This window comes from Larimichthys crocea, chromosome VIII, assembly GCF_000972845.2.
Source record: "Larimichthys crocea isolate SSNF chromosome VIII, L_crocea_2.0, whole genome shotgun sequence".
Lineage (NCBI taxonomy): Eukaryota > Metazoa > Chordata > Actinopteri > Sciaenidae > Larimichthys > Larimichthys crocea.
In genome coordinates, this window is record NC_040018.1 from 23,700,068 (window position 1) to 23,725,216 (window position 25,149).

The 25,149-nt window shown below is 39.3% G+C and overlaps 1 protein-coding gene across 1 annotated transcript in view; it reads right to left on the bottom strand.

Annotated features, from left to right (window-relative positions):
- LOC104920766 (collagen and calcium-binding EGF domain-containing protein 1) overlaps positions 1-25,149 on the bottom strand; it is a 34,198-nt gene that overhangs the window by 1,335 nt on the left and 7,714 nt on the right. The window contains exons 3-10 of the mRNA XM_019271502.2: positions 4,649-4,701; positions 2,968-3,102; positions 2,264-2,401; positions 1,733-1,866; positions 1,523-1,637; positions 1,027-1,166; positions 551-586; positions 209-244 (exon numbers count right to left, since the gene is read on the bottom strand). Coding sequence (XP_019127047.1) covers positions 209-244; positions 551-586; positions 1,027-1,166; positions 1,523-1,637; positions 1,733-1,866; positions 2,264-2,401; positions 2,968-3,102; positions 4,649-4,701 — 787 coding nt within the window. The remainder of the gene's footprint in view (positions 1-208; positions 245-550; positions 587-1,026; positions 1,167-1,522; positions 1,638-1,732; positions 1,867-2,263; positions 2,402-2,967; positions 3,103-4,648; positions 4,702-25,149) is intronic.

Below are 25,149 nucleotides of genomic sequence, written 5' to 3' on the forward strand. Positions count from 1 at the left end.
AGCTGTCTCTCGTTGAGAACGCTAGTTACTATATCTACTTGAAACGTGGAAATAAAATAAGATGACTATGGCTATGGCACTAATTCACAGTTCAAGTTTGAGTGTGTATGTTGTTATGTCTGCTAAATGCAGATTGAAGGAGGAAGCTTAAAGACTAACATTAATCCTAGAATATAAAATAAGGTATGACAAAAATTAATTCACTTACAGGTGGACCTCTGAGACCAGGAGCTCCTCTGTCACCCTGTAGATGAGGAACAATACAAATTAAACCACTTTCAAGAAACAGCTTTGTAAGAGCTGTCCAAACTGCAGTGCACCAAATTCAGATAAATCAAGAACAAATTGTCCTATTTAGCGACATTAAAATGTCAAGTACGTTAACTGTAATAGTCATTATTGGACTAACAGTGTTTGTGGTGTATCATTTACATCACTGTATAATCAATGTAGACACTAGTGGGCAGTGCACAGTGTAGTTCCACACACATACACAGACACACAGAGAAGCACATACAGTATGAGGAAAATTAATATATGCAATCCTGACCTTTAGTCCATCTCTTCCTGGTGCCCCAGGGGGTCCCTGTATAATCAATAAGTAGGACACAAGTAGGAGAAAGTTTGTCAAGTTAATCATATGAGGAATAAGCTTCATGGTGCACAACAATCAACACATTTTTTTGCTCTTAGAAATACAGAGAAGCAGGTCTCCTTTTAATCAAAGCATCTTACAAACTATGATGAGTTCAGGACTGGCAGTTTTACAGAAAATCCCACTACACTGTTTGAAATCAGTGTATGTCCTCCACCGTCAGTGGATTTATTGGTTGCTCACGTAAAACCAGCATCATCAGACCCTTATTCATACGACTTATTCGTTGAAGATGTGAACTCCAGGTTTAAAAGTGCCAATTTGATGTCCTGAAGACAGAGCTTCAGTAGGAAGTAAACTAAAAAATATGTCTGTGTACAAAACAGATGTGATAACTTCAACATTATGATGGAATTGTTTATTTTTCTTACCACTGGGCCCCTGCGGCCTCTTTTGATGTGCTTCAGGTCAGGCTCTGGACCCATGGGTCCCATGTCTCCCCGTGGACCCCAAGGGCCAGGTTGGCCTCTCTCTCCTGGGTCCCCTCTTTTTCCTGGTTCTCCTGGGTGTCCTGTTGAGGACAGATGGACAGAGGGATAAAGTACTACATGGTGACTACTAGGTCATGTAAAAAAAAATCTGTGTCTAACGTTAAGTTTAAGGCTTTTTTTCCTTTTTTTCAGATGGCTTTGGCTTTTACCCTTTTCTGATTTAATCTTACACACATCTTTCTTGTAGAACTTTTTTTTTATTTGATTCATTTTCAGCACACAAAGTATCCTCTTTTCCCTTTCTGTTATTCTGACTGCTGTGCAAGCAAAATCTTTTGTTGCAGATGCGGACTATGTCTATCACTAACACATATATCTGCACTTGGCAGTGGGTTTTATCGTCCTGAAGCCTGAAGTAATTTCATATCTGCATTACCTGGGACCCCAGGAGCTCCTGGAGGACCAGGAAGACCAGGAAGACACGAGCTATCTGGACTTTTTCCTGTCCTCCCCAGAGATGGCTTGTCACTGCTGTTGGCCAGGCCAGATACCTACAAACACAAAGAGGAAAGGCGAAGCAGAGTAAATAGAGGAAAGGAAATTAGGGTGAGTAATTTAAATGGGCTTTCTAAGATAGACATGTCACCTGGTTGGGGGACTGTGTGTTGCCCAATTTTAATTTTAGCTGCAGCAAACTGTTTTTCATGTTCATAAAATCCTGACAGGTCAACGAGCAGGTACCAGCACTCATCAAGGTATCTGACTTCCCCGATGAACTCACTGCAACACAAAACAACACATCTATATTTATCTAGATCATATTTTCAGCATGGCCATCTGCACTGGTAAAATTGACATTCCCTTGTAAACATCATCACCTCCATCATTAACATTGTTACCAATTGTTAACATGCACAAATAAACATATAAACACAATTTTCCTGGTCACTGCTAGGACTGGGACAAGGACTGACTATCATTATACTCATAGATGGATTTCTATCTATTTTTATCTTTTACTGATACTGATATTAGTGAGAGAATAAACATAATAAACAGTGGAAGCCTGAAAGTATCTAACACCCTGATGGAGTGATGAAATTATGTACTGATTGAGATTTTGCTACTGGATTATCATCCAAAAGCTGTGAAGCTCAGCTGAAACATATGAACTCACAGTTGTGTACAGAGATGCAGGAGCGTTCGTCCGGTGACAGTATATAGCCGCTTCGACAGCGACACAGGAAGCTGCCCACTGTGTTCACACACTCATGATCACACATGTTACCGCCTGGCTGCTCACACTCATCAATGTCTGTTTTCATGAAGGGGAAGAGAAGAGAGGTAGAAAGACAGAAAAAAATTAAAATAAATAAAATCAAAGTTTGGAGGTTGCTTTATTATTTCATGTATTCACCTCTCAGCACGGATCTGAGATTGTTTTTTGTTTTTCAGAATGTAACAGCTGTTAAACCCTTTGAGACTATGATCAAGAGCTACGTATAATAACCCTGTTGTGACTTTATTCTATACAATTTCATCTGCATGGCATTTTACATTATGTGGCACTGGGGTGCAAATATGGCAAGAAGGTGGCTGAATTGCTTTTTGGTAAAGAAGAAACTACTTTACTGCACAAAACAAGAGGAGGTTTTTCCAGTTTAAAAAATCCTGAATAATCACTTCTGACATGTTTGTGCTGTTTTGAATCACTAAGGAAAGAAATAAGGACGTTTCTTTTGTGTGTTTGCAGAGCCTCTTCTGATATGTCCGTGGGCCTCAGTAAGGAATACAGGACTGTAGCATGATGAAATGTCTGAGAAATCTCTCATGTAACAGTCAAAAGTATTTAACCAGGAGATGAGAAGGGAGTGCACTGACCCAGACAGTAAGGAGATTTGTGATTACGGTGTCTTTCTCGGTCGAAGCGATAGCCAGGATAACATGTGCAGACAACTCTTCCAAAGTTATCAGTGCACTGCTGCTCACAGGGTGACGCCGCACACACATCCACGCCTGCAGAGGGAGAGAGAGGAGGCAGAGTACACTGACTGAGCATGTTAAAGTTATTCAGGATCACAAAATCAACATTACTGTAATCACCCAAGAGCTCTATTAATCTCTATTACCTTCTTCCTTACACTCATAAATTCCCACATCCACAACTGGGAGCTGACCTATACAACTTCTACTGTCAGCCCACAGACAGCTCTATAGTCACAGAAGACATTTCCGCATGTATCAGCAGGAAAAACACAGACGTAAATAATAAAAAAGAATGATGACTGAATTCAGTTTCGCTGCTTTGGTTTCAGGGTCCTGCCTCACTGTTACCTTGCCATTGCTTACTTGGACACGGTACACAAACAACTTTTAGTGTGTATCCAGTGAATACCAGATAATTTTACAATTTAATAAGAAAAATAACTTACAATATAATAATAACCCACAAGAAACATGTCTGAGGGCCTGCACAGTTCTTCTGATCCCAGGATTTTTATGCCTCAATAAAAACATAGCTATTAAAAGACTATATATGTAATGTGTACAATGTAATTCAATACAAAAGCTCCATAGCACACTCTACCATAAATTCTGCCTTGATCCTTTTATGGGAATTACTTTAACTACATATTTATTATTGAGGTTGTAGTTTGCTGTGGTGTTGAACTTATACTGAGAAGTGTTTACCTAAATGAGACTGGCAGAATATTAAAAACACCTTTCAATATAATGCACTCTAGTATTACAACAGTACCAACCATCATCTTGATAATAAACATAAAGTGGAATTATTACTTTTTCTGACACACAACAACACAATTTATTAACAGTATATATCTATATATATAAATTTATGTATAATTTTTCACTACAAATCCTATTTCCATCTATCGATAAGTATGTCATTTCATATCTAAAGTACATTTCATGCAACAAGGTTTAATGTAAACACTGTCGAGCCTCAGAGCACAATTTACAGAATATCTGTATATGCTGTATATATGGATACACACAAACACACACAAATGATTAGACAATATGATTTCTCAGACACAGATGCATCTTTAAAAGTCTGTTACAGTACCTTCATAGAGGAACAGCATTCTCTAGTGGCCAATGTGAATCACTGTTCTTCAGTGAAAGCACACTACAATCTATATTCAAGTACTGATGCTTATAAACAACCACAAACATGTCTGTCATTGTTGTTCACAAGTGTTTCTGATCATCATTATGTAAGTCTAATTTTCACAATTATCAGATCAAACACATGAAATGTGGCAGTTATCTATGTTTTTTGTTGTTTATTCACTGGAATGATTTAAAACAAGTCCTTAAACATAATTACTCCATAACAGATAATAGTCGACCATAATATGTTCATTATCTGGACTTCTTTGGAGGTCCAAATAGGCAAATCTGGTCTCCAGGACATGTTTAGTGCAGTCTGTTTTAATCTATAAACTGTTGTAATTGATATACTATATCAGAGCATGTGAATCAGATATGAGAGTTCATTCAGCCAAATGTAGGAGGACAGTGTGTATGGTTTACCTACTTTCAGGTATACACTGGCCCATCACAAACCTGAATCCGTCACAGCATTTCCTCCTGAAAAAGTTCAAGAGTTAAAAAAAAAAAAAAGTTAAGAAGAAAGTTAGACTGATACCACTCTCATGCGTATGAATACATAAAGGAGGCATTTGTAGGTGCAGTGGTTTAGTTTTATGGATTGTTGAATAAAGACAACACCATCCTGGATCCTTATATAGTCTAACAGTTCATCTTCATCTTTTCATCTTCAGGTTTGGTGGCATGCAATATACTGAAAACTTCTGACAGTTTAATTAAATATTTTGTTCTGGTTGTTCCTTTGCCATGTCTGTGGCCAGTTTATATATTGTAAAGTTACTGCAAACACTTCTTGCAAACATTTCAGCAGACTGCCACTCCATCTGTCTGAGAGCTTCTGGTCTGTTCTCCTGGTTTCAAGAAGTCCACTCATAAATGTAAATAAATGTGGAAGAGTATCCACATTACTTCCTACTACCTCATTCAGGTTATTTCCCGCTTTGTCCCCAGGCCAGTCCAAATAATCAACTAAAACCTTTTAAGTCATGTTTTTAAATGATTTACAGTCTCTTCTCTTCTGATGTGAGTTTGTAACAGCTCTGTGGATGCAGTATTTTTGAAATACTTCATTGTGCAACGAATATTGGGCAACAATTTCTCTCGAAATTGATTTATGGTGTTTGGCCATGACAGTCTTCCAGACATCCCACAACAATCCACCACATGTTACAGACATTACAGAAAAAAGAGAGAGGAAATGTCTCACGAACTGGACCAGTACAGGCAACAAATATTACACACACACACACACACACACACACACACACACACACTTAAAGAAAGTAAAAAAAACTGCAGGACTCCTGTCCTAAAAACTGCATGCTGTTACCACAGGGGATTTAGCATGCTGCCTTATTCACTTCCCCCTCAAGACAACAAGTTGCTTTTATTCTCCTCCAGCCTCCATGCAGTGTAACCCTAAATCACTCTGAGATCCCCCCCTCCTTCTCCTGAATGAAAAATAACCTATAAAACGGTGAGGCAGGCTTAAACTGATGAGATCCAGATGAGGGCAGCTTTAATCTGCAGCTTGTAGCTGGGAGTGTTGAGAGGGATGGATAAGGCCGGGCATGGAGCTGAGGTGGAGAAAGTCGAGTGAATGCATGGAGGAACATTGTCACTCATTCAGCCAGTCTGTCAGTCAGTCAATCAATCAATAAGTCAATCAGTCTGTCAGTGATCAAAGTTGGTTTAAGACTTTCTGTCCTGGATGGGAACTCCATACCTTTGCATGTGTCACCAAAAAGTCGATCTGGTTTAGTAGTACCCACTTTAGTGACCCACACTGCTAGGCTGATCACAACTCAATACTCATTCAACAGTCAGAAAACTGAGGAGGATATGACAGAATACAGTTTCTTTTACCATCCACATAAATGCCACATAAATCTCTGGCCTCATACTACCTTACATAAAAATTATTCTGTAGAGACAAGTGATAAATGTTGCTAAATTCAGGATTTCTCACAAATGGTGATCAAGCAATATTCAGACCATAAAATGCACTTTGTTCTCTCAGTTAAGCAATACGGTGTAATGTCAAACAGTGACAGAATGACTCTGAGGACACCATTCATGTCTGTCATTGTGTGCAGTCACTTTTTATGATAAAACAACAAAAAGTAAACTGATAAGTTTACAAGTGTCTTTATCCACCGCGCTTCTTCTGCTTATTATTCTTACGCCGTTTTTTTTGCTCACTTCTCCTCCCAGAGTTTTTGTCGCACACACACAAAACAGGTATCAAAACGTGTGGCTCGGCCGGGATCGGTGTGCTATGACTTTTCTAAGAGTTTCGGCAAACGGTTTTGCCAAAAATCGCCAAAAACCACGGCAAAAAAATTAATGGGTGTGTATTGCAAGAATTTTCGAGAGCTAGGATGAGTGATGTCATCGCTAGAGAGGAAAATTTGTCTAAAAATAAATTTGTAAACTGGGATTGTGGCCGCAAATGTCAAGCTACAGAAATAATTTATAGCTAGAAACGTAGGAAAATTTGTCGTCTCACTCACATTCGCCTGCTAAAGCTGTCAGATATACAGTTTTGGCGGGAGACGCAAAAATGCAGCAGCAACACCCATCGACAGCCTCATAGACCGCCATGTTAAAAAGGCGTGAAATTTTCTGGAGGAAAGCAGAAGTAACATTTTCTCTGAATTGCTGTAGATGGCACATTTCTTCATTTATCGACACAAAACAACTATGTAGACGTTCAGGAAGGACTCAGGATGCTCAAAGTTAAGCCGGTTCAATGATTGGAAATACGGTTTGGCCAGAGATCCTTCCTCTTCGAGGGATGGTCTCAGCATTTTCTCTCTGTCTCTGTCAGCATTCCCAACTGACATTCTAACAGGTGCAGTAACTGCTCTGCTGATTAGAGTTGGTCCTGGTTGCTTGGCAACCTCAAGGCTGCCTGAAGGAGGAGAGGGGGGAGGGGCCAGCAGGCAGAAGCCGAGTGGCGGCCATTTTAGCAGTTATTGGCACTTAATTTGAACTTGTCTGTCTAAAATGACAGACAGAGACAGCAGAGCAGCTAGCGCGTTAGACATGCTAATTGCTAACATTAGTGGCCAATGCTAAAATTAGTGCTAACGTTAATTGCTAGCACGTCAGCTAGTTAGAAGTTGGGGTTTGGCACTATATTTTATACATTTCCAGGCTGCTTACAAACTGATGTTGCGAGGTATCGTTGAGTTGCCACATTATGATGTTGATGCCAATATATTGTGTGTTTGACATATAATGCATGGCTTTAAATTATTTGGTTTCAAAGCTGAAATCAATGTATATAAATGGTGTTTGATTTACAGATGAATACTGAATATTGAAGCACCAGTTTTGTCAACTTTTATTCTGCATGACAGCACAGAACACTACTGAGTTGATGCCTGGTAAAGTCTGTTACATATTCTACAATATACTAATGTTTAAAGGCCAATTTTTACCAGGCACAGATCTAATGCTAATGATGGTCATTCTAGTCAATGTTTCAGACCTCACCAGAAGCGCAGCAGTCTGCTTCAGAAGTGACAATCCGATTGGCTCCACAGAAAATGCTCAGATGCCACGAGCAGCAAGCGTCAGTTTGCACAGAGCAGATTGAGCTAGCTGGAAGTTGTTGTTTTTTTTTTTTTAAAAGGGACAGGTTCTTGTGGTGTTACTAAGCTTTGTAAGTCAGAATATGTAACAGACTTTGCAGTGTTGGTGCAGGTGTTGGTAAATGTAAGTTCAGATTGATGGATTTTCATCATGTTGATAATGAATACAAGTTATACAAGATGTATTATTTCTGCTGCTCGTCTTCTACAAACATCATGAAGAATTACAAGTGAGCAAGAAATGTGTTTCAACAGATACTTTAACAGATTTTGGTTCTTCAGCTTGTCAGGTATTTGTGGATCAATGAGACTTCAATAAATGCCTGAGAAGGATGTAAGGAAGGAAGGAAAAAACGACGAAAGGAATGAGGGAAGGAAGGAAAAAACGACGAATGGAAGGAGGGAAGGAAGTAAGGAAGGAAGTAAGGAAGGAAGGAAAAAAACGACGAAAGGAAGGAGGAAAGGAAGTGAGAAGGAAGTAAGGAAGGAAGGAAAAAAATGACGAAAGGAAGGAGGAAAGGAAGGAAGGAAGGAAAAAAACGATGAAAGGAAGGAAGGAAGGAAGAAAAATGACTAAAGGAAGGAAGGAAGGAAGGAAGAAAGAAAGGAAGGAAGGAAGGAAGGCAGGAAGGAAAAAATTGACGAAAGGAAGGAGGAAAGGAAGTAAGGAAGGAAGTAAGGAAGGAAGGAAAAAAACAACGAAAGGAAGGAAGTAAGGAAGGAAGGAAAGAAACAAAAAAAGGAAGGAGGGAAGGAAGGAAAAAAACAACAAAAGGAAATAAGGAAGGGAGTAAGGAAAAAAACGACGAAAGGAAGGAGGGAAGGAAGTAAGGCAGGAAGGAAAAAATTGACGAAAGGAAGGAGGAAAGGAAGGAAGGAAGGAAGGAAGGAAAAAAACAATGAAAGGAAGTAAGGAAGGAAGGAAAAACGAGGAAAGGAAGGAGGGAAGGAAGTAAGGAAGGAAGTAAGGAAGGAAGGAAAAAAACGACGAAAGGAAGGAAGGAAGGAAGGAAGGAAGGAAGGAAGGAAGGAAAAAACAACAAAAGGAAATAAGGAAGGAAGTAAGGAAAAAAACGACGAAAGGAAGGAGAGAAGGAAGTAAGGAAGAAAGGAAAAAAACAACGAAAGGAAGGAAGTAAGGAAGGAAGGAAAAAACGATGAAAGGAAGGAGGGAAGTCTGAATACAGACCCCTGGAAACAGCCCACTCGTCACTCTCAAAATTTCTGCGGGAATTTTCTAGTACTGAATTTACTGTGCAGTGTCAGTATGGAGCGACGGGGCCAGAGTCAGGCACACTCAAAATTTCTTTCGAAATTTTCTAGTTTACTACACATTGTACAACTAATGTACAATAAATGTCAACCTGCTGATGGGACTACAGGAAAAAGTCAGGAGATCACCAAAGTCAGTAGGATACATTATCCTAGAATGTCTGTACTAAAATTCAAAATCATTCAATAGTTTTTGAGCACAGTGGCTGACAGATGTCACCATCCCTTGAGCCTCCTACTTTTTACATTCAAATAACAAAACTGAACTGAGACAGTAGCATATAGCATAAAAACAACTCATATCCCAGATCCAGTGAGCAGTAAAAGCTGATCTCACTACAACACACTACACATCCACTCACAGACAGGTCGTCTGTCAGTCAGAAATGCAGCAGCCTCTGCAGATCTCCCTGACGTGTGATGGACAGGAAAGGGAGGCTGTAGCATCTGGACAAGCAGATGAGTGTGGAGGGAGAGGTGACCCGTGTGTTTTTGCTTTGGAAAGTAAAAGTATGTTTGTCAGACAGGCAACAGGCCCGGTCAACATGACATGGCCCCTAAAACATGGACCATTACATCTCAGTGGAATCTGACTCATGTGTATGTGTGCATAGAAGATTGGTGGGAGTGTGTTTCTTTTATCAGCATAATAGGAGTTGTAGTGGTATTATTTTGGAAAGAAAATGGGCATACATAAAACACGGACACAGAATATTGGCAGCACCCTTGAATAGAAAATACGAGTAACGTAATCTCCAAAATCCAGAGCAATCTGCCTGTGCGAATGTGTGTGTTCATGCCTGTGAGCATACATCTGCTCATACAGCATGTGTGTGAGAGTTTGTGTGAGGGCTTGGATACCATCCAGTAATTGGGTACAGCCTTTTAATGTCAGTCAGGGTATATTAGTGAGAGCGATCCATGACGCAAGCAAGCTCCCTCTCCTCCTCTCTCTTTTTTCATGTCCTCTTCATGCACTTTACTTCACTCGCTCTACGTCTAGTCTGTGATTTGAAACATGTCGATTTATATTCAGGCCATTCTATCGGCCTCTTGTTTCACAGTGCACTCCATTGGTTCACTAGTTGTTGACATAATCTCTGTCTCTGTCTCTCTCTCTCTCTCTCTCTCTCTCTCTCTCTCTCTGTCTTCTCCCCAGGCTGACATGTAGTTGGCCTCATGTTGCCCTCTGTACATGAAACTTGATGAGGTGTCTGCCTTTTCCATCTTTATTTCATTCAGACGAATATTTTTCTGTCCTCTCAGGACTTGCTGAGGCCAAGAGGATTACTCAAAGCTTTTAACAGCCACTTCAACTACAGCCCCAGTGAACAGGTCTATCTGTCTGCTGATTTTGCTCAGAGGCATTTCTCTACACTTAAGTTTTTAAAACTCTTCATTTCTTTATCGACAGTTAATGTCACATCCAAACTGCACTGATGCAACAAAAGCACTTCATGCACACTTCAGGATCAGTTCCATACAGAGTTCAACTTTTTCGTTGCTGCAGCTCACCATGTGACTATCAATGAAGAGAAACATATTAGCATCATGTCCACATCACTTTTTATGTCCTCTTCAAGTCCTCTTCTTGTTCCCTTTCTTCAGTATGAAACACTGAGGGTTTGATTATCCAGTCTGTAGTTGCAATTAGCTTGTTTTTTTAAATTATTATTATTATTTAGTAGCAATGCAGCAAATAGAAGTCTAATTTACTGTATATTGTGTTACATTAAAGCAATAATACATGCAAGACAGTGATGGTGTGGGACAAGGATCCACACAATGAGTTACAACTAACATTGAACATAAACATGAATCTTATGTTCAATGGTATGCCTTTAAGCTTTATTTGACATGGATTTGATTATGCATTTCAACTTTAAATGTGTAATTTTCAAGATTCAGTATACTCAGCTTGCCATTATTGTAGTAATATTTGCAAGAGAGTTGTCAAACTGTATTGCAATGTTTATGTGTAGATTTGTGAATGTCTATGCAATTTGTAAGTATGTACACAAATGTGTGAATGTGTGTGTATTTTCTGTTTTTCCATCTCTCGAAGCCTAAGACTCCTACCTTGTTGATAAAAATCACTTACATTCAGTTTCTTGTGCATTTCTACACACATCTTGTGCATATTTGGAGATTTGTTTAGCAGAAAACATGTGTAAAGATTGTGGTACACACATTTGTAAATAATACTGATATTGCTTGTTTGAAGAGGATTTGGAGTTCATCTATTTATTGTCTTTCACTGACAGTTTGGATATCATTAACTGTGACTGCTGGCTGCGGTTTTAGTTTGTGTACTAAGAGTGCGATAAATTACAATAAACAAGGAACTGGAAATGGACATGACATCATACCAAGCCAGTAAAATACCTCAATTTGCTCTGATAGAGATCCTGCAGAGGGATAAGATAGAAAAACAGACAAAAATGGAAAAATACGATATATCATTATCACCCTTGACAGGCCTGACATCACCCAGTGGTGTGTTTTCAGGATGATGTGTCTACATGCAACCTTCAGCACACCATACTGCCACATGCCATATTGACCTGATCCTACTCAACACATCCTCTCTTTGGGTACCAACTTTCTCCCTTTAATCTCTTCAGTCTTGGTGGTGGCTGACCCAGGTAGGGGTCCAGGCAGGCCCATGCACAGCCTCAGTTTGCTGCAGCAGTTGCTGCCAAAATCAGCATGGCAGCACTGGAAGAAACACTGAGACAGGATCCAGAGGCAGGCCTGTGCCTGGCTCACTTTACACTGAAGATAATGTACTTTAGCAAGGGGTTTCACTGTTATTGTTTCCAATCAAGCTTTACTGTGAATTATTTGTGCATTTGCAGGCAGGAATGTGCTACGAGGACATCTGATGTCCTTTGAAATAAATCACATCACCTCAGAGTGCAACGATGTGGGTTGATCTGAGGGGGATGTTAAGGAAATGCCACGAGTAAGAAATGAGGGAGGATGACATTGACAGGAGGAGGAGGATGGTTAAAAGACAGGGATGAAGGTTGTTGTCAGCTTAGAGTTTCTCTCTTGGGACTCTGGTGGGAGGAACACAGGAAGTGGAGCTCAGTGGAGGTCAACGGCCTCTTGACACGCCAGGACAGGAGGCCGACCATGTGTGTGTACGTGTGTGTGCCTGTGCGCGTCTTGTCAGTTTGATGGATGTCTTATAGTGGTGTGTTACAATTTCAGCATGTTGTATTCATCAACCACTCTGTAATTGATTTATTTGCTCAGCAACCCTAACAGTTCAAAAACTTGGATGGTCATGTTGTGTATGATGGTGTGATGATGGATTACGTTGAAACACATTAGCATGATGAGACCAATAAAACACGTTTGTTTCTGGAGGGATGCCATTTTTCATACATAATCTTTTGGGAGTAAGTATTGTTTATTTCTGACGTTGAACTTTTTTTCATTTTGAGTTTTTGTCTTTTCAGTCTGCTGTTCTGCCCGGTGGGATTTAAGAGATTTTATTTACAAGCTGTAGCTCCCATTTGTCTCACAATATAAAGAAAATTGGAACAAAATTCCAACTTGTTTGATGATTAAGTCTTTACTTTCACTCGTGATCTTGGCAGTTTCATCTCAACAAAATTAAACAAAACCAGCCAACTCTTAAAGGTCAGTTCCCTCTTAAAAGGTGTGAAGGTGTTGCGCCCAGCCGCATGTACAACTTTTTTAGTGTTAGTGTATAATTGCATGTGTGTGTGTGTATTCTTTTGAAACCCGTGTGAGTATACATATGTGAAGGTGTTAGTGTGGCGAGCGTGAGCACCTCCTCTCCTGTTTATTTGCTCTGCCAGCCCACTTCCAGGACCCTGGCCTCTGGGGAAACATCAGAGCTCTGGCCTAACAGAGGAAGCTTTGACTGGGAGCACAGGAGGTCTGAACTGCTTCCACCAGAATACAGACTGACCTGCACTCCTCCTCCTCCTCCTCACTATTATGCCTCACCTCTACCCAACGCGCCTCATCTTTCCAGTATTTCTCCTGCCACTTTCCCATCCTGACCCCCTCTTTAAAAAGACCCTTTAACCTCTTGTCCCTTGCTCTAATTTTCCCACTGTCATCACTGCAGAAGGAAGATTTTGATACAACCACTAAATATCTGACCAGATGCACTGAAACTTTTACATTTCTCACTAAGAAACAAATGAATCAATATTTTCTATGTGTGTTGGCTAACTGCTATTGTAAATGCCAGGCGAGCCAGGACTGCTAAGGTTTTAGTGTTTATATTTAATATGAGTTAAACGAGCTGGCTACATCAGTAAGCACTTCTGCTGTTATAAGTGTTACAGCTTGATATTTTGATATAACATGTCTGTAAATGTGGATCTGGAGTCAGGGGGTCATTACATTAGCTTAGTATAAAGACTGCAAACATCCTAACTCTGTCTTAAAGATAATGTGGCTGCCATCATTAACTCATGATATAATTTATTTGTTTAATCTGTACACAATCAGAAAAGCAAAGACATAATTGCTAACCTTTATTTAACCAGGAAAGGTCCCATTGAGATTAAACATCTCTTTTTCAATTATTGGTTCAATCATACTGTAAATATTTCTTGACCAGGTGCAGTCAAGTCTAGTCTTCACTGTGACTTTTAAATTTTGGCAAGAAAGTGAATAAGTGTATTTCCCAAAAGGTCAAACTATTCCTTCAAGATATGAAAATATTCAAACATTTATTATTAGACACAGACCATGGATCCTGGTTCAAGTCTGGCTAGGAACCTTGGGAAACCCCGCGTCTCTTGATGCCTCATTTCCTGCCATGTCTGATGGAAGTGTAAAATACCCAAAGAAGAATTTTAAGAAAGTAGTTGGCTTGCGTCTCAACTCAGCTCAAGGTTAGACGAAAGAGGGGAGACATAACCTGACTGCACCAGATGGCTTGTAAGAAAGTAATTTTGCATAAGTAGAAGGGAGCCCAACATAAAGACAAACTCCAGTAAAACCAAACAGGGTGGAAGTCAGGAAAGAGTGGAAGACTGGCTGACTGCCACCAGCTCATAGTCTTGCAGACAGACCAGGTGAACTGAATCTCCCTGACGATCTGACTCACCAGGATCCTGAAGCGAGAGGCCTGCTCAGACTCACAGTTTGTAAAAAAGTAAAAAAAACACCTTAAGCATGATCTTGTTATATCTCAATTTGTTGTTTTAAACATTTAGAATATTGAATAAGATAAATTATGTTTCTCTACAGCAAGTTACTGTACAGTATGTTACATCTTGTTTTAGAGAATATCACATTTTTTGAAAATGCTTATCTTAGAACGAGTTTCATGCTTTTGATTAAATAAATAAATAAAAAACAGTCAGTTGATTGTTCCTTGGCTGGTTGCCATGTACAGTTTTGTTACAGATTTCTGCACAGGCATATATTGGTACCAAACATGGCAAACTCGTGTGAAGATAAAAAGGTTGCTGCACATAGTCACTGCAACTGTTGTTTGCCAACAGTTAGATAAAGCACTCAGTAATCCCTACAAGCACAAGATTTTAAAAAAATGTAAATGTCTTAATAAGTGAGCTTTAAGAGCCCTAGAAGCCCTTTTTTCACTTTGGACAGCCAGGCTAGCTGTTACGCCCTCTGTCCAGTTGTGGTAATTGAGGTTAATTATGTCCCATTTACCCAAAATATATGAACTATTTCTTTAAAAATCAGTCAAATCCTCAGAATATGAAGAATAGTAAAGTAGTGATGAATAGTAAAGAAAATACAGGCGTATGAATCACCTAATTCACAGGGTTATTAAACATGTTTGTGTGAGATCATATCCCTTTCCTGCCTTTTTGTTCCATGATACACAAAACCTCAGACACCACAGATTTCCAGCGAAGCCTGATGATTGAGAATTATGCAGCATCTTTCCACCTCATTGTGACATTTGGCAAATTACACTACATTGTTTCTTTATGCATGATTTCCCACAAACCTCTGACCATATTTTAATGAAACGTAGGCAAATGATTCATTTTCACACTTCATGCCAATTTGCCAAGCTTGGCTCTTAAGTACTTTGGTTTTAGATCAGGAGAAGATGGGTTTGTAAGTGCTATGCCATTGAGAGACTGAAACATTTAAGGGGCAACATTTTTTTTATAAAGGCCTGGTTTTCATTTGTTACAAGAGGACTAAAGGAGGGATTTCATGATTGTGGTGAACTGATGTTTGTGTCTTGGGGCTGACAGAGCTCTGAGCTGCTCTTTGCGACTGACACACACGTGATTGGCTCTGTCTGAGTCTCCAGGGATATAGAGGTCTGGTATCTTACTGTTGACAGCAAAAAGAAGTCGAAAAACATGTGAGGGAGGACACAGGGAGGGATTCCCAGACAAGTTAGGTTTCCATCTATATTTCTACTCATACAAATGGGAGTAAATGTTCAAAATTCTGCCAGAAATAAAATGTAAATTAGTCTTGTGCTCCATCAACATGACTAAAGTGAATCAAGGCTTCTCTGACTAATCAGATTGTTATGTATGTCAGCTAAATGTATTTTTTTTTTTTTTTTACAAATTTAAGGTTTGTAAATGCTGTAATGTTTTAAGCCAAAAAGAGTTTGTTTTACTCACTGGCCCACTGGTGCCAGATGTTAATGCCATTGCATTGTGAAAGTATCTGGGAAGTCATAAGAAATATTGCGATATCACTATTTCCCAGACATGATTCATTGTATGATGTTTTGGCATAAAAATCCAAGCTGTGGCTGAACAGAATGTGTCACATCACATCAGTATGTGTGAATGACAGAGAGAAAAGCTGTCAAAAATAACACTTATTTTCGGGATTCTTGAATAATGCATTTTTTTATATCTGTAAATTGTAATAAAACGCACTTCAGCTGAATGAATTGTGCAGATAATGTGATGTGCAGATAATAATAGTGACTGATGGTCTGATACAGCGATAAGGGAGTAGAAAGGAGGGAAAAAGTAACCAAAGTAGGATGGGATGGGTAAGTGTAAGATAAGGGGTGAGTGAGAGCAGCTAAATAGTGAGGTCAAGCTAATGACAGATCCCTCTTAACGATGTGTCTGGTTGAGTTTTCATGCCAGACCGGAAAGTTGTTTTAAAGGAGGACCTTTTAGTAAAAATCCTACTAAAGAGTAATGAACTGATGAGACCAAGAAAGTCTTCCAAGTCTTCTAAATGGTCTTGTGCCTGCCTTGATGTCAAATTCCTGGAGGTACAGTATTGAGAGATTTAGTCTGTTTTCAGTTGCATCTCTCCAGCTGTTATGCTCCACACCTCTATTCTAAACTACTTCAGTTTTGTTACACATGAGACAAAGCTTCATACATGCAGGAACATGCACCCCGCTGGGCTTGTCGACTTCAAACAATACAGCAACAACAATGTTGTTTCAGTCTGTTATCAATTGGTCGGAGATTTGTTTTGTTGAGTATTGACATTGACAGCGCAGCCATACAAGAGCTAATCTTGAGCAGATTGTACACAAAACAGAGGAGAAAAAACAGGCATTGCGCTTGTCCAGAGGGCCGTTCAGGTGCACACTAATCGGAAAAAGATGGAAGATGATGACAGAAGTTTTTTGGGAGGTCTGACTCTGGTCTGCAGCTACGAAGACAATTATACCTCCATTAAACACAGGAAGCGTAACTCAAAGGCCTCATAAAAGTTTGCTCTGAGAAAATTAAGACAGAGGACAGCACTAAGTGCTTCTCACTGTAATGAAACAGCAAAACACAGAGCGGTATAGCTTTGCTGAAAGAATCTTGTGTCAACTCCAAGTGTGAGAAAAATGAACAGGTTACTGTTCCCACAGTTTGGGGTTTGTTGATCACCATCCAAAGCACACAGAGAGAAAAGGTGAAAGAGAGTGATAGTTTGAATAGGATATCCCTGTGGACTTCTGGATGCAGTGCAAACAATCCGTAAGCCGATCGTGTTCAGTGCAAATGTGTTGCCCTCATGTGCAAGTCGACTATTTGTTTCCACTTGGCAAGAGCAGAGATTCAAGCATTTCAGTGCTTTCATCTCATGAGCTCAATGCAAAAAAAATACTATATCCACTGTGTTAATGATGAAGACTGAGCTGAAGACAGGGCTGTCAGTACCTCACTAAAATCCTCTGGATGATAAACAGTAGTCTGCCGGCAGAGGGAATTTAATCACCATAACACACACATGCAATACGTGTATACCATATATACACACACATATGTTTACAGTTTATCAGATTTTGTCCGTCTCAGTGCCACCAGACATCTAGTAACCCTGCATACACATGCACACATTTACAAGCGTAAAGGATGAGCTCATTTATGTGCACCTGTGCTCATATAAAAGTATCAGATGTAATGATATTCAATCCAGACATCTACAAAGTGTAACAACTAGAGCCAGACCGATATATCAGTAGGTCAGTTTTATCAGCAAAGATTGGTTGGCCAGAAATGTATCAGTACTGTATATAAAAAAAGATGCTCAGGGTCATTAATTAACTTTGTTCTATTTGTGTTTTTATGTTGTCCTTTATAATTATTGAATCTTAAATTCAGCATCACATTAATTAAAGCAACATTGTGTAGAAATTGGTATTGCTGCAATTTAGTGCCCCCAGTGTCAGAGAGCAATACCACTGTCGAAAATATGGACAGCTGTACAAGTGAATTTGTTATGATTACATTACTTATCAACTCAACAGATTTGCTAACAATACATAACCAGCCAGACAGCATCACACAGCTCTCACTGACAACTAAAGGTCTAAACTAAACCTCCTCTTCCCACTGGCCCAAAACACATGTGGTACAAACATGAACACTCCCCCGGTGCACTGTACTCAAAGTTTGGGCAGCCTGGCTAACAAACTGAGCTCACATTAGCTAACAGCAGCTACAGTTGGCAGCAGTTTTCTTTACTGCCCATCGGGAAACTGTAAATCACAGAGAGTTGATGCAGAGCAGTCGAAGGACATCAGAGGAAAGACCAGAAAACATTTTCTCTGTAAAATATGATCCAGTTTCACTAAAATCAGTAAAGAAGTTGGTGGTGGGTGACTTAGTGCTAAGTGTCACATACTTCTCATGGGTGATCGAATTTTTACAAACATACAGGGCACTATGTTTGACTGACAGAGGAACCATTCACTTGATTACGCATTTTTTTACTCACTAATATCGGTATCAGCATCAGCCCCAAAAATCCAGTATCAGTCAGGCTCTAATAACAACATACATATGCACCCATGCCTAAACATATTCACATCAGACACACGAAACACACAGTGATTTAGCATCTGGTCCTTGTTACCTGTTTCAGGCCCAAATCAAACCACGTTTTCCCATTCTTCAGTCATACATCAAACATTTATGTTTTACAAAATAGACTTCAGCACCTAATTTCACTTTTTATTGTTTTTCCACTTGTGTATTGATCCTGTCATTGCAGGACAATCCACTAGGGCTGCTGCTGAAATGTAAAGCATGTGAGTGAGTCTTATTATTACTGAGTGATGTTAACATGTATAAATTACACATTTTTAGGAGAGAACACATTCACTTTTGAGTTTTACAGCAGCTATAGCAGCAGTATAATAGCTTGCTTTATGGCTTGTAAAATGGTGACCTTTAACTTCAGATCAGCCGGCCCTGAACACTGAGCCCTGTAGTGCATGGTATGAGCCACACACCGACACACACACAGAAGAGTGAGGCCTTTTTACAAAGATATTTGACATGTCATGGTAGGGAAAAGCACAGGAGTAAATAATAAAAATAATGATTCCTGAATCTCATCTGTTTCCATTTTTCTATCCTGTTACTGTACATGGCAGTTTACTGTCATTGTTCCATCTGTTTCATGGACACTTGTCCCTATTTCACTTTGTATTTAATGCAATCTATTTATCATACCCATAATCTGAGTGTAAATTTATTTTATATAACTCATAGTGATTTCAGAAATTCCCACAACAAAGCAAAAAAAGTGCCCATCTCTGCCAACAGTACTACAATGTTCAATGTTATGCCATTCTCCTTGTAGATTAAAAAAATATGGAATAATACACCTGTCAATGATGATGCAAAATAAGGGAGTACTGAATGAGTGGATGAGGGATGCGATGTACACTCATGCACCAATGGCGCAGCCTTCGGGAGGAATTTGGGGTTCACTATCTTACCCAAGGACATTTCGACATGAAGTCCAGAGGATTGATCCTCTGATCATTTGATTAGTGGACGACCCACTCTACGTGTAGTATACTGATGAGTACTAGCCAGTTTAAGCACTACTAACAAATATATCAAGTCAGTCAATGTCATTTTGAAAATGTTGCCTTGTAATAGACCTTTTTTTCACAACAGCCATTTCGACATGAACTAGTCGGGTAAATGCACGTGTTACCAATGATACTAATTAAGGTTCAATGTAGCAGAGCCTTTCCAGTCCCACAAAAATGGTCTCTCGTAATCGTGCAGACATTCTGCACTGCAGGCATTTTACTGTGTCGGAAAAGCACAGGTGTAAATAATAAAGTAATTTATGAAATCTGTTCCAATTCATATCCATTCATGCACAATACCACGAAACCTGAACTCAACACTTAAATTGAATGCAGCCATTGTTAATGTTATTGGCAACACCTGTGCTCCTCTTGCTGTGACTTCATAAAATGGCTGCTGTGAAAAAAGTGTGGGAGAGGAGAAGTCCCCGTTCTTGTGCACTGTATACAAAAACAGTTTTATCAGACTATAAACAAGGCAGCTAGTTAGACTAAACAGGCAATCAAGCAGGTGTTATGTGTTGCATGCTATCTGGGACCAACTCACTAAGTAAATGTGGTATGTGCAAATATACTTTTATAAAATGACTGTTGTTTCTGATCAAAGAGAATGTAAGAGGATGAGTTAAGGTGAGCTAAGGTGAGTCATAGAGTGAAAGGAAAGCATAAACTAGAAGCAAATGAAAAGGAAAAAGAAATAAAAGGAAGATGGGCAGGATCAATGAAAGAAGGAGGTAATATGACGAAACAGAGCTATTTAAAAGAGAGGAAGTGACAACTATGGATGCATAAAAAGGAAAGAATTTGAGTGGGAATGCAGAGGGAGAGTAAAGTACGTAATGTCTACTGAGTGAAGCAGCTAAAAGTCTGATTGGGCCGACAGCGAACATCAGTCACCATCACACCACATGTGCTCATCTAGGTGGGAATCCAATTACAGGAGAGAGAGAAAAACACTCAGCAGCTTCTCTCGCTGCTCTGATTTCCCCTTCTTGCTCTTTTTAAAGACCTTTACATGGTTTTCCAGGCAAATCCCCCACAGAGGAGAACGCTGAGCCTGCCAGGGTGCAACTTTATTTCGTTTGGATCAAAAAATACCACCGCTTCCAAAGCCCCCATCTCCTTTTCTCTCTCTCTTTCTTTCTTTTTGCCACCTCCCTGTGGTTTTCTCTGCTGTTTATGTTTTTGTTGGGGTTTTTTTTTTAGGATCTTTTTATATTTTTATTCTTACTACACTGTTTGTTAGTAGCCTAGCTGTGATGTGTTTCATGGAAACAAACTTTTATATTGTTGTACTCACTGGTCTCTCCAAATGAAAAAGCTGGATCATTGCACACAAAAGTGCATCAGATAGAATACTAATAATTTCTCCACGGCCAGACATTTCAAAGAAACTACACTCCATAACTCTGCTTTTCTTTCTTCTGCTTTGAGCAGATAAAATCTCAAAGAAAGTGAGGGAAAGGCAAGACCTGCTGGGGGAATGTACAATACGGACCGCTCAAACTTCCTCCACACTTTTGACATATTGCACTCTTAAACTAGGGGTGTGTAACAGAAACCATAGATAATGAATTTCTTACAGAGCATCACACCAAACCTGGGCAGTTTTTAGTGTGTCAAGTGTCAGATGACTATCAAAGAAACATGCTCTTCCATTTATAAGTGACACTGTATCATCATGACTAATTTAGTAAGCTAATGACAGTGTAAAAGTCACCATGATGCTAGAGATTGAAGAACCCTTTACAGCAGCACACTACATTATGTCTTTCATCATTTACTGGGAGGTTGTGTCTCTCATGTAACTCTCAAATCTTTATCTGCCTTGTTTACTCTGTATATGTCTTGTTAGTCTCAATGACTGTCATGTCATTGTTTGTTTAGTTGAATAACTCATTACCTCAGTTTATTTCATATCTAATCTGCTGTGCTGTTGCTCTTTTCACAACAGCTAGTGGCTTGTTTATGCATTTTATTCTGAAAGTCTGGCTCTCAGATGGCCTGTTTTTCTTTCACGCATTTTGCTACTCAGTGATGCATCATTATAAACACTGGGGTTTCTTAAGGACGTATACGTGACTGATTATGTGTTTATGAGGGAGAATTTCATAGCTTTGAAACTATGTGCAAAGACCATGTAGGATCAGAGTTGAGGTGAGAGCTCAAGTCTAATACCCTAAATCCAGAAGGAAACAAAGGAGATGAGAGAGAGCTTAACACCCTGAGGTAATGCCTCTCTATCTTAAGTCTTGCATTGAAGGTGTCAAGGAGCAAAGTTCACACACACTCTCACACATGCATCACTTACAAATTTCACCATACAAGCTTGGATCTCATCCAAGAGCTGTCAATCACTCCAGCAAGTCAATTAATCCATCAGCAAATTGCACTGCATGAAAACCCAGATTTTCAGCCCGCTAAAATTAGTATCTGAACAACAGCAAAACCAACTTGGCTAGAAAAGAACATGTCCCACTCCAGCACTGGATTTTCATCCAGACCACAGAACCACAGAAAAGAGAAAGATTACTCATAACTAGCTGGTAAATCTGTTGCTATTGATCCCCTTGGCTCATTATAATACAGGCTTTGGTAAACCCCTCCATCAAAACCATTATCAAGGGATAACACTGCAAGAAACTTGTTTATGAACAGCAAAAACTTTATTTATACTCAGCGCAAATGTAAAACTCACAAACAGAACTGTCAGTATCCTCCATTCAGACCAGGACCATCCAATGAAATGTCTTTTTGCCATCTCACTGTCATATGTGTTTGGTGGTTCTGTCCGAATGTGTTACGATGTTTCGATTTTGAAAAATACTACATGTGAGTTCATTGTGAAATTGTTCACAAAGGTGCTGAAGGTCTTTCATCTTTAGGGACTTCCATCTTGTAGAAAGAAAAAAAAGAATTTCTTTTGCATCTAGACCTAAATATTTACTTCCTGAATATGATACATCAGTTTTGAAGTCCAAGAAGTTGATGGAGTTAAAGTTGGTGACACAGTCGGTGTGCAATATTCATGTTTTTGGCATCAAATTGAATGGGCAGGATTTATTTATTAAGTACAATGATTTGAGAATGTTTTGCACTATAACAGACAGCAAACTTTACAACCGTTGTATGTGAAAGCAGTCACAGCAGCTATACACTCAAAAAACAGAAGGAATGCACAAGAACTGCAGGAGACGTAGAGGGAGAGACAGTGCCTGGATGACCCACGAACAGTTTATCATAGTTCATGAGAATGCAGCGAAGTGAAGACAGAGAGCAGGTTTCATAGAGGACATGAGCATATATAACACAGATCTGATTGTCTGTTAACAGACTCCAGTCTGTATTGAGAAACTACAGGATTGTAGAGTAACATAAGGCTTCATGATCAAATAAAGTTTTTATATAACATCAACACTTCTGTCCATTTTTAAACATTCTTTCTAAGTTGTCCACATGATTTCTCTTTCTCTCTGTTGTGAGTCTGCGTTTCAACTGATGGGTTTTTAATGTCTGGTTGTGAATGGCAGAATGATGCGTTACTTTTTTGTTGTTGCCGCAAGTAATTGTAGGACTGAATTATTTCCTTTCCTTTCGTAAAGGATCAAGACGGTATAAAGTGTTTTTTGTCATAATTCATTCTTTCACACTAAAATGATGAGATGTGATCATTTTGACAAGGACAAGGACAGGATCAAATTCTTGACACTAACCACGCTGACCTTCTCTGGTTAGCACAAAAATCTAAGAGTCACTGACGTTCTGTAATTACACCCACTTCTAAAACAACACTTAGCATCTGCAAAACTTGTTTATTTCATTTGACCTGACCTCAACCCCAACTTTAATACTCAGGCTACTAGACGGAGGCCTGGCTTCTGTCTCTCCGGGAGCAAAACAGAGAATCAGAGTCCAACAAGAAAGAGAGAAGCTGTGGAGTTGAGATGGAGTCCAGGCCATGAGTCGGTCTCATTAATGACCACTTTAAAAGTAAAGTTTTTAGGTGACTCACAGGGCAACTGTGGGTCACCTAAAAATTTGTGTTGGGACTTGGTGCCTGCGAGAGAATCAACGCCTCTTATGCACACTTTCAGAGTTTCCATACAAGGTCTTTAACATTTCCACTCAAGGAAAAAAACAAAAAAACAAGGAAAACAAAAGAAAGATGCTGAACTTTTGCTTGGCAGATTGTTCAAATTATCTTATAAACATATACTGTGGCATGACCTCCAAAACCACCGGCATTTTGTGTCAGGCCTTTACATCAGAAACCAAATATGATTAAACAGTATGGCCTGTGTATAGACCAAAGACTTTCAGCTCTTTAGTGAAGCAAGGGAACAACTGATGTGCGTAGATCAGCAAACGAATAGTTAGTCTTCAATAGCCCTTTTTAGGAAGCCTAAAGCGTTACCGTCTAACACAACCACAAACTCATCCCAGCAATGACACTGTGGTTCATTTCAAGCAAATCTCAACCATTCAGTTTAACAACTAGAACCAGCAAATATATAAACTCACTGATGTAAGCCAACAACAACGCTTACTGACTAAAAGCAACCCAAGCAGGCTACAAATTTGAAGCTTGTGTTCTTTACAAAGAGATGACCTGGGTCTGACTGAATTTTAATGTGTTGAGTCAGACTGTCTTTGGTTATAGAACTATAAATGAGTGAACATTGACAACGCTAACATACTGATTTTTAGCGAGTACCCATGTACTTGTTCACTATCTTGGTTTATCATGTTAGCATGATAAAATCCTATCTTATTAACACTGAATTTACTGAGACTAATGTCACCAGTTGTGGAGATATTTCACTGAAAACCACAAATTCAGCAAAAAGTCAGGAGATTATCTCAAAATTAGAACTGAGATTGTTTTCTTTCTTTTTTTTATTTGCAGAGCTAACACCAAATAACTAGAGAATGTTTGTTTGACAGTTTGCCTAAGAAGACCATCTTATTTGCAAATTTTTGCTGAATTGTGGTTTGCTCTGCATTGGCTTGTAACAATTGTTCTCAACTGGATTGTTTTATGTGGAAAAAATTACAAACACGCCTCCAATTTGACTGTTTATTGCGTAAGCATTAAAGGGACTGGGTAAGATAAAAAAACATGAAAATAAAGCAGCTATTAGTTAATTTGTTGTTAATTCCTGGAGGGATTCAAATAGTTTTTAAACCACACAGCCACATAGATGGAAGCAAACTTTTATCCACATTCAACCAGGAAACACGAGGGGAAAAAACATCTTGGACAGACAATACTTGAATATAATGGATTTTCAGTATACATGTGTATCGTTTTAAAGGGTGGAAATCAGAAGAATCCACTCGTACAAACTGAATCCTGGCAACATAAAGAGGAAACAGAATGCAGCTACAGTATATCTGATGTGGATATAATCCACATGAAATGCATGCCAGTTGTAAAGAGGCTTTCCGAAGGAACAGTCAGCACGCTATCACGTTCACAGATGCAAACTCTGCATGAGTAGTGTAATGATTCAAGGCAGGAAGCTGTTGACTTCACATTATTTAAGCTTGCATGTCTCGTGGAGCCTTTTCGTCCAGTGAGCTTACATACAGTTGGCTCAAAAGACAATAAGGACTCTAGTGATGCTAGTAAAGATGCAGTCAGGTCAAGCATAGCTATATTCTTGTACTATTTGTGGAAAGTGAGTAGCTCATCTATAACAAATGATTTGTATGGATGCGGCCAACAGTGTAATGATATCACAGACCCCTGCAAAGAAGCTT